Source organism: Anguilla anguilla, chromosome 15, assembly GCF_013347855.1.
Source record: "Anguilla anguilla isolate fAngAng1 chromosome 15, fAngAng1.pri, whole genome shotgun sequence".
In the NCBI taxonomy this organism is placed as follows: domain Eukaryota; kingdom Metazoa; phylum Chordata; class Actinopteri; order Anguilliformes; family Anguillidae; genus Anguilla; species Anguilla anguilla.
This window is the reverse complement of record NC_049215.1, coordinates 24,105,366-24,115,485: the sequence shown is the minus strand read 5'-3', so window position 1 is coordinate 24,115,485 and position 10,120 is coordinate 24,105,366. Positions and strand designations below refer to the sequence as shown.

At 38.3% G+C, this 10,120-nt stretch overlaps 1 protein-coding gene across 1 annotated transcript; it reads left to right on the top strand.

Moving 5' to 3' along the window:
* The first annotated feature begins 253 nt into the window (after nt 1–253).
* Nucleotides 254–9,846, top strand: cltrn (collectrin, amino acid transport regulator). Its single transcript, XM_035392955.1, has 6 exons — nt 254–376; nt 932–990; nt 1,454–1,539; nt 2,484–2,600; nt 7,021–7,215; nt 8,095–9,846. Exons 1-6 carry the CDS (start codon nt 298–300, stop codon nt 8,216–8,218), a joined length of 660 nt encoding a protein of 219 aa, XP_035248846.1. The 5' UTR covers nt 254–297; the 3' UTR covers nt 8,219–9,846.
* Nucleotides 9,847–10,120: the final 274 nt, after the last annotated feature.

Here is a 10,120-nt window from a genome sequence, read left to right as displayed (position 1 = left end):
CAAAGCATCTACACCTCCAGCATTTTTATAGTTGTTTAAACATTTTGGGAGGTGTTTTGTGTTTTATAATGTAATACATTTTAATGTACTTTCGCCCACCTGTGGATGTAGGCACTGGTTTCCACTTCTTCAGAGAGACTGTTGTTAGGTGGGAAGATTTGGGTGAGGGGGTGAGGTTTAATAATTAATCCATTTAAGCCGTCCCCTTCGTGGTGCCTGCACTGAGCATGCTCCAACGGTAGCTTAGCTCTCTGTCTGAGAGGCTGCTTACTTCACTTGTGTTGTTGATGAGGCAGAATGTTGGCCTGGCTCCTGTTAGCGCTCTGTTTGGCCCTGACGCATTTTGTGGCTCTGACACAGGGACTCTGCACCAAGGGTAAGTACCCCTCTATCGGCGAGAGTCTTCCTGAGGGCGGGCGTGGCTCTCTCACTCTCTCCCTGATCTGGAATTTTTTGAGAATTATCTTACAACATCAGTTTATTCAAGAGCAGCAGTTCTTAAAAAAAAAAAAAAGCTTGAGAAAAGGTGTAAAGGAAGACCTTTGCTGACCTACCACTGTGGGCAACAGATGAATGTGCTGTTGAAAGAATTGACTGAGCATCATTTAAGAAAAAACCTTCTTCTTGTTCTTTGTAGACATAGTCGTAGTAGTAGTAGAAGGATCAGCATTAATGGGTATGCATATTGTGTATGTTATGGGGGAAAAAATTATTCTTCAGTCAGAATAACCTTATAAGAGAAATGTTCATTTTGAATGTACATTCAGTGCACTGTGAAGCAGCTACAGCGGGGGCTGATGAAGGAAATTGGGCACGGTACATGAGTAACTGGGACGGCCGGGCGGGCTCCCTGTCCCCGTGCGGCCTTGAGTTACACAGTGACGAGGCCAGGCAAAGCGGCCACTCACAAATGAGCTTTCCGTTCCTGCAGATGCTCCCGAAGGCTACAAAGTGCGGCTCAGCATTGTCACAGCCCTTGGGCCTGAGGCGGTGAGTGCCATGTCTCTCCAGCTAAACATTAAACACCGAACAGAAAAAAAGGCTTGCAGCAATGTTTTCATCGGCGTCATCCAAGAAAATTCTAACAAGTAGCTTAGATCTCCAAGGTTTAACATGACTATTTTCAGTATATCATAAGAATTTGAAGTTAAATGCAACAGCTGTCAGGATTCAGACATTTTGTTGCACAGCATTAAACTGGATGAACTGTTTACAGTCTTTTCCTTCAAAATTTTGTGAAGTGTGTTAGGAAGTTAGTTTGGTGTGTTCGCTGATTAACTAAGATTAAATCCCCAAACTGTGGTCGTGAAGAAAAACTTGAAACTTGTATTGCCAGATGTTGATTGATTCCTGGTCTATGTCTTTAGGTTGTTGTTACATGCAGTACATTTAAAGGTGTGATAGTGCATGCCCTTAATCTGCCCGTTCTCCTTGTGGACTTCTCGCTCTGCAGTACCAGTGGAACGAGAGCGAGATGTTCCTTTTCAGGGCCACCCTGGCCTTCGCTATGAGGAGACACTTCAACGTTGAGACATACGAGTAAGTAAAACAAGGGCCGGGAACACAAACAGCATCACAGAACCATTACTGTTGCTCGCCACGTGTGTCATCATCGTTCACTGATGGGACAGCAGTCAGTAAACAGAAACTGCATTACATAAAACAATAACACACCTATTTTTTTTAGCGATTTAGCAACAACAAAATATGTCCACGCATAGAACAGCATGTGGCAGGTTACACCAGTGAGTGAGATTGTCTCTGGGTGTTGTAGGCAGGGTAAGAGGACCTGGAAACAACCCTCAGAGATCACATGATACCACATGATCAATGCCACTGACAATTAGAATGAAGGAAATCAACAGGAGCGCAACCAATAGCATGGATTCAGGTCAACTGTGCCTTAGGTTTGGTGTATGGGGCAAAATAAAGTTAATGATCTCATCAAGTTCATAATGCATGACTCATGAAAAACACAGCTCCTGTTTTTCTGTTTCAACCTTCCTTTATTATTTAATACACAGCAGCACTATTTGTTCAGTTGGCTATCAGTGCTTGGTCAAACACCGCTATATTTTTTCTCTGCTCAATGGCAAAGAAACACTCTGCTTAATGAGGGGAAGATGAGGGAGATAAAAGCTTGGCTGTTACCTTCCAACCACTATTCACCGAAAAGAATCAGTTACCTTGAGTTACCATGACGTATTTGTCACAGTTACGCTCACAGTTAGAGGCTCAAATTACATCTCGTACGTTTGGATTTTTTCTTTGTTGAAAATGTAACCAGTATTTCATATTTTAAAGGAAATTGTGTTGATTGATTGTTGAGAGTGAAAAAAAGCTGCATTGACTTGAATGATTCTATTATGTAAAGCTTACAGTGGTAAATATAGGCAACTGCTTTATATAATATTCCCACACCTTTACCCTAGTAAATAAAAAAACATATTTCCTTGTATAAAAGGACATTTTATATCTTTCAGCATCGACAACATACTTGTCTGTGCAGAGACTCCACGTGTGTCCTTCTGGTTTGTTGTGACCAACCCACTGAATGCAGCACAGCTCATCTCTGGAGAACAGGTGGAATTGGCTGTCAGGTAATTTCAATTAATGCAACTACTTGTTTCTGCTGCATTGGATGATACAGGAATTATATTTGACATTCTAATGGCCAATATAAAGACAAATACAAAGACAAAATAAATGTTTGATTGCCCAAGATGTATGATGTAGTCATTAAAAAGTGAAAATATATTCAGAGAAACATTCATGCCACTGTTAGAATGGATTAAATTTACATGCCTAGTGATGTACAATGGCTTATGCTGAGAAGCATAGAAGATTTTTTTATTTTGTATTTTTGTAAACAGTTGATCAATTTATTTTAATTTATTTACAGTTTTTGACCACATATTTTTTAGGAATAAGCAAGTATAGGTAACGGATGGATAGAAGTAAAATAGCATCTGACGCAGAACTGACACAGAAGAGAAATATTATAGAACCCACACAGGATACAGTAAGCTTCAAGGTCGATTAATGAACACTGTTTGGCATAATTCTGCCCTAATGCTGTAACATGTTTTCTCAGAAGTATGGTGTGTACTCTGGGTTTTTTTCTTTTTAAGAATGAGTGTAGCACAAAAGCTGCTAATACTCTCTGAATATGCTTTCATTAAAAGACTGACCTTTGAAACGGAACAATCCAATACGCCAAAGAAATCATACAATAGCAGTGTTCCTCAACAACCCCTTTCTTGAGACCGGATTCTTTCCACTTACCATTTCTAAAACAGTGTATGAAGCGGAAGTATTGTGCATGTGTGTGTCCAAAGTAGATGGTACTGACACTGCAAAAACATGCTAGATAAAAAGGGACGGGCAACCCGGACGTGACGCACTGCACATAGAAAGGTACACTTCTTTTAGTCCCTCAAAAACCAAGCAGCTAATTTATTCCTTCTTAGGTGCGTACATACTGGTGTGCTGTTCTGAGCCATTTCCTCTGGTACATGTTTGAAAACAACCTGAGCTAATCAAACCTAATCAAATGTACATTGAATGGAATATATTTCATATATATTGTTTTTTTTTCAGACAGGCATTATAGATGTCATCTAATATAACAGTAATAATAAAATATAATAACTTCCAGTCATATTACATACGGAATATTTTTGTTTGGTTGTTATGCATTATTTTTCCTTTAGACTGATCGTGCCTTTAGGGTGCAGAGTCTATGGAAACATATGTGTGCGTGGAATACTCATTTAAAAACATCAAAAACACACTGGCCTAACAGAGCCAGCCTAGTGACAGACCTTTGTACCCATTTAGGTGAAGTCGTGTATCCTTCTGTCTTTCTGAGGGTGTCTGGTCATCTTTGCAACCCACTACAAGCAGTGCGGTCGAAAACCATAGACTTTAGTCTGAGCTACTGTTACTGTATTTACTTAATGTGAACAATGTCAGTGAGCAACGAGAACATTATGGCTCAGAGCTTGACATGAAACTGTACCATACATTTTGTGTGACAGCAACATAAATAAATAAACGAACGTATAAATTAATTAATTTCTGGTCAGATAAATGAAAACAAGCCATCTAGCCATTCAGTTACACTCGCATATCCACCAAACATTTAATTTTGAGGGCAGAAAATATATTTCTTCACTGGAATTGAGGACACACAGGTATCTGCAATCAATACAGTGCTCACTCTACAGTGAAGGGGACCTAAAAACAAGAAGCAATTTTCTGTTTCTCGAAACCGTGCCGTGAGATTTAAAAAAAAGTCAAATAATGAACATCTTGAACTCACCATTGATTACCAATAAGGATTCGAATGGTCCCTAGAATGATAGTGTGGGGGGAGTGCATAACATTTATTTCAATGACATTAGGCCAAGTAAACAGAGTACGGGCTACACCTGCAAGGTGCCAGGAACATGCTGACGTAGTGCTTGGAACAAAAGAGCACTGTGTGATAAAGAAAGAATACAAGATACTGAAAAAATGTGAAAAGTACATAAAAGTAAAAACCTGGCCAGTCCCTAGTCTTACACTATGCAACTAACAACACAATTACAATGGCAGTTACAAGCTAGCATCCAAACCTTGTGATGCCAGTGTTCTCCCCTTCACAGACTCCATGCCTCCTGTTATAGGCCCAGAGTCTAAAGCAAGAAAATACATCAAGTAACTCCAAAGTAGCCTGTACAGAAAACTCCCATTTGTCTCTCAGGGTAGCGTTATCCTTATTCACATCAAATAATTAAAATGATTTGACTTTGATTTAGTAAAATCAATTCAATCATCAGAAACGTTTTATCTTGAAGGGATACATCACATCAACAACACCGCATGCTCAGAACTGCAAGTGGAATAATGGCTAGTGGGAAGCTTCATTCACAAAATCGATACATTTTCACCAGCAAACAGAATTGGTTGTTTATATGCTGTGCACATTATCATATGTCACCCGAAAGTCACGACCAGCTGTCTAGTTAAGGCAGCTATTGATATCTGGCAGCTTTGTCAGTTTACCATCAAACCTTCTACCAAATTTACTATTTCAAAAACTAATTTTATTTCTCAGAAGTCATACGACACCCCGTACAGCTAAATTGGACTTCTTTATGACTTCTAAATTTTGATGATAATTTTCCCAAGCAGTTGCCTATAACCAGCAATGATGCCCACACAGTCCCTTTGGTACAGTCAGAACTGGTGAGGTGACAAGCAGGCTGGTTAATATATTCATACAGTGAGCCAGCTGGTTTCCATCATCACTGATTGGTGAAAAAACATTTTATGTTAATTTTTTTTGTTGATGATTTCACAAACGAGGGCCTCAACAGCCAATAACAAATGCTTCAGAGGCAGACAGCATAAAAACAAAAAAAGAGCATAATGGTGAATATCATATCATTTTTTAAATTGATTCTTTATTCACGATATGACTTAAAAATGATGCCTTGGATTACACAAGGCCTTTTTGATATTATCTGATATAAATGTTGTTTAGCAGTCATGTTACTGAGTGATAAAAGGGAAAGCAGTGTTTTGAATGTGAATATAAAATGGAACGCAGGAAGAATGTATTTGTATCTGTAAGGCCAAGAGGGCCCTGATACTAACAGGGTATATTACAGAGAAAAAACAGATGGAATTTATTTTATTTCTCATCTTTGAATATGAAACAGCATTAAACCTTCCTGTGTAAATGCTTCTTTTACACTATGAGGAACTATTCACAATCATCTAGTCTGTATTTTAGAAATTCTGACTCAATATTGGGAGATAACACATTTTTCACATCAACATAAACTATGGATAACATCATGATAAAATATTGAAAATATCAATTAAAAATCACAATATGTTTTGTCAATCATGTTTTGTCCACGAAAATGGCTTTTAAGCATATGGCTCTTAAATGCTTAAACACATTCAATTAGAGCAGATAATCATCCTTACTTTCTTTGATATTTTAAGCAGAGGTTTTGCTTCCACCTGCTGGCTAGGTTCAGTACAACAGTTACACTTCAGACATAGGCCTACACTATTATTATAGACATAACATGGAACTGGTGCTGTGATTTGCTAATTTTTTGGAAATATTCCAGACCTTTGGTCTCGCCACTGAATCCATCTCATTTAACAGTCTTTCAGACCTGTCAATCTAACCTGATTTCCTGAATCAAACCAGATCTCGGCACATTTGATTTTCAGAAAGATTTTTCAACATCAACACAAGTGTTTTCTAAGGATGTTTCTGTGAACTGAAGTTGGTACAGCCACACTGGGTGGTATTTTGCCTTTAAAACTCTGTGCTGGAGTTATCACAGCCACAGTGATTCTCTCTAGTTCTATTCTGTGGTATTTTGAGCTTTTATATTATAAAATACAAACTGATGTGTTTTACCACAATACTGAAATAATTAAAAGTGAAATAGGAAACCTTGCTTGCAATTGACAACTGATTCATAAATAGCTGCTTTATGGTATTGATGAAGAAGCTAGCTGTACAGGTGATTAGCACTTTCTGTTTTGCTGGTACTATTTCAAGTCATGTTAGCACGTGTGTCCTTTTATAGTCCTGTTGCCAGAACTGCTGCCTCATGTCTATGATCAAATTACAGCCTTGCTGATATGCATTATAACAGCACTTCCTCTCATGCTATATTTCTTTCATACCAAAGTTTTACTTGCCCATAAACTATTCAGGATTTCATTTTTTTAATTTTATTTATCAATTCAAATGTAAACAAAGCAGAGTGATTCCTTATAGTAAGAATTTCCTGTACACTGTTACACTGTATATCAGCACTCAAGAAATGGCTCTTTTCCAATCACATTACTCAACTGGAACTAATTGTTGTGTAAAATATAAATGCTTACTGCATGAATGAATTCAGTGGCTTATCGTGCATCCGAGATCTGCCAATGAGTGTGATTATATAATATTAACACAATTTGTGTGATCATATAAAATAACTCAATTTGTGCTCACAGGAATTCGAGGAATCGTATTAATAGTGCCTTCCTGTTGACCGATAAAACACTGGAGTTCCTGGGTATCCCACCTACCCTCGCTGTTCCAGTTGAACCCGCCACACGCCCCTGGCTCATTGTCTTTGGAGTAGTCATTGGCCTGGTCACCGCGGGCATACTCATCATTCTCGTATCGACACTGACAAAAAGGATACGGTGGGTCTGAATTTTCCCTCCTACTAGAAAGAATTGAAGGTTTGCTGTCAGCAATCACATGGGTCCTGTTTGGAAGTGGGATCATCCCTGATTTGTTTCAATAAGATTTTGAATTATTGTAGTTTCACAACAAGACAACAGCCCAGAGCACTGGGGAATACACACAGTGCAGATTATAGCGCTTGATTTACCATTGGCCTGTAAAGGCATGTCACACACCAAATATAACATGAAAGTAAGCAGCAGTAAATAAATAGAGTTTAAATAAAGTCTGAACAGTTTTCTGATAGAGCTGTTGTCCCCTATTCGCCAAACACCATAGGTGTAACTTACCGACAGAACTGTGCTTCTCTCCACACTTAACAGTTAATGATTAAACACTGTAGGCCAGGGCGACCACGATATCTGCAGGTTCTGTGGTGTATCAGCACTTTTTTCAGAACAGTGGTTAACATGAGTCATCAACTGTATAAAGAGTTAGCACAGCACGTGACATTAACGCCTTCAGACGCTGTGGCCCTTCAGGACACAAGCTTGGCACTCCTGTTATAGGCAGAGCCGGCCACCCAGTAAGTGGCATAAGTGGCTGCTAAGGGCCCCACGACCACCAGGGGGGCCCTCAACTATTCTACAACATCTATCATCTATAATATTGAGTTTGGGAGACCTCCAAATCAAATCTTGCTTTGGGCCTCTCAAAGGCTAGGGCCGGTACTGGTTGCAAACAGAGTAGGACTCATTAATAAGAACTGTGGATTCCCACCTGTGTCTGTATATGACCCAAACTGTCATCAGCTGTGCGATAATCACCCATTCATCCTGAAAGTAGCTGAATGTCGTGTGATGTGCCGCCTCAATCTTCTGATGACGTTCACACAGAAACAAGAAAGAGGTGCTGGAGGAGGAGACGCTGGAGAATGTGTACGAGACCGAATTCCCAGAGGCGAAATCCGGCACCCCCAATGGAGGATTCATAGAGGACGAGCGCAACACGCAGTTGTAGAACAGGAGAACGTCTGCAACAAAATGCCAACTGTTTAGCTGAAACAACAAGGGACCTGCAAAAACACCGGTTAGACATTCCTCAGCAACGCTCATATCTAACTACAAATCACAAAACGCGCGTGTGCATTTTATGGGTGCGATCATGCTCAGTAAAGCCCAGCGCCTCTGAAATGCAAATTCACCAAGTGTAATTTGCATACTTGGTTTGCAAATGGTCGAGGGATTGATTTTCAGAATGGACAGCCACTTGTAAGCGAGGTTAAACGCCTGAGAAAATTGATTGATCATTTGACGATTAGCAATAGTTGTTTTTTTCAGTGTGAAATAAACTTAATGGTACCGAGAGAACACTGTAAAATAGTTTAAGACATATTTTATCACTTCTGTATACAGGTACATGTTTGTATATTTTCTATATATGTTTGTTGGTGTGTTCCTCTAAATCCTGAATACAATCAGTGGAATATGCTTTTATTTACCATGACCTGCAGATGTTACTTTTATTTAATACTTTTTGTTTTTATGTCTGTCCATGAAAATCATTTCATTTGTCTGGAGTGAATGATTATTTTCATATAACATTCAACTTTCACAGACAGAAAATAAGTAATAATCAATAATAATAAGCAATAATACATATTAATATGGCTACGTTTAATAATAAACCATAACAATACATGGCAAGAACCATACTGTAAGTTTCTTTTGTTTAGACACTAAGTAAACTTTTGACAGACTCAAAGAAAGACATTTGAAGGGTAATTCCTTGTACAAAAGGGGGCAGCACTGAGCTTTTTTTGAAATCAGTGTCCCCCCTCATACTGACAAATGAAAGAACCATCATTGACCCCTTCCATTTATGCAAGTGATATGCTCAATTAAGCTATCATGGGTCTAAATAGAGTGAAAACTAAAACAAACCCAACCACAGTACTATGAATTCCCCTTATACTAATGACAGACCCCTGTTTCATCGATAAGCTGCTTAGGGTTCAAAAGCATACCACGTTTAAAAAAAATGGGACGAGAGCTGGAAAAATGTTTTTTGTGCAAAAAATGGAACTATGGTAATTGTTACAGTATATGTCTCACCTCGAAATGTTAACAGTGTGTAAAACTCCAGAGTAAAGCACCTTTTAAGGAAGAAATTAACCAATAACAGTATAAAAGTAGAAATACAAATTGATTTCTGAGACTTATGACATTAAAATAACAAGTGCTCTACAGATGTTATAAACTCCTTCTACAAAGTAAAATGTCCAGTGTTAATTCAACTCTAACAGAGTACGTACAGAGTGAGTCCAGTTGGGACTGTATGTTCTCTTTAAGAGTTGATTTAACACTGGACATGTTACTGTGTAGAAGTTTTCTCAGAAAGAAAAGATCAACAACTTGCCTTGCAATATCAGTGTACTACTGTATATACAAATCACACAAACCTCACTAATAAATAGGAAGGGACTATATACTTTCCATTTTATTTCTCACTGAAAAATGCGGAAAAAACTTATTGTATATAAATTTTAGATTGTCCATTCACTAAATGAAAAATAAGTTTTGTTTGAGAATAAAACTGGAGTCTGTATTGTATCTGTATTTTTTTTAAATAAAGTGGAACTTTCAGCAGTGGACAATGTTAATGTTAATAAACATAATTGACAGCTGCTGATTTTTAAAATCACATTCCTTATCAATGAGATACATTTTGTATTAATATTGTTTGCGGTACATGATTCTTATCTACCTTTAATTGGTCTTTGTTGCATATCTTGCAGTTTTTCCTTATAGACTGTACTGTTCAGTATCTTGTGGGCATGGCATGGTTCTGCGATAAGGAACATTTGGCTCCTACAGTCAAGCACATTTTCTCTTCAAACACAACCGCTCAAGCGTTTTTTTC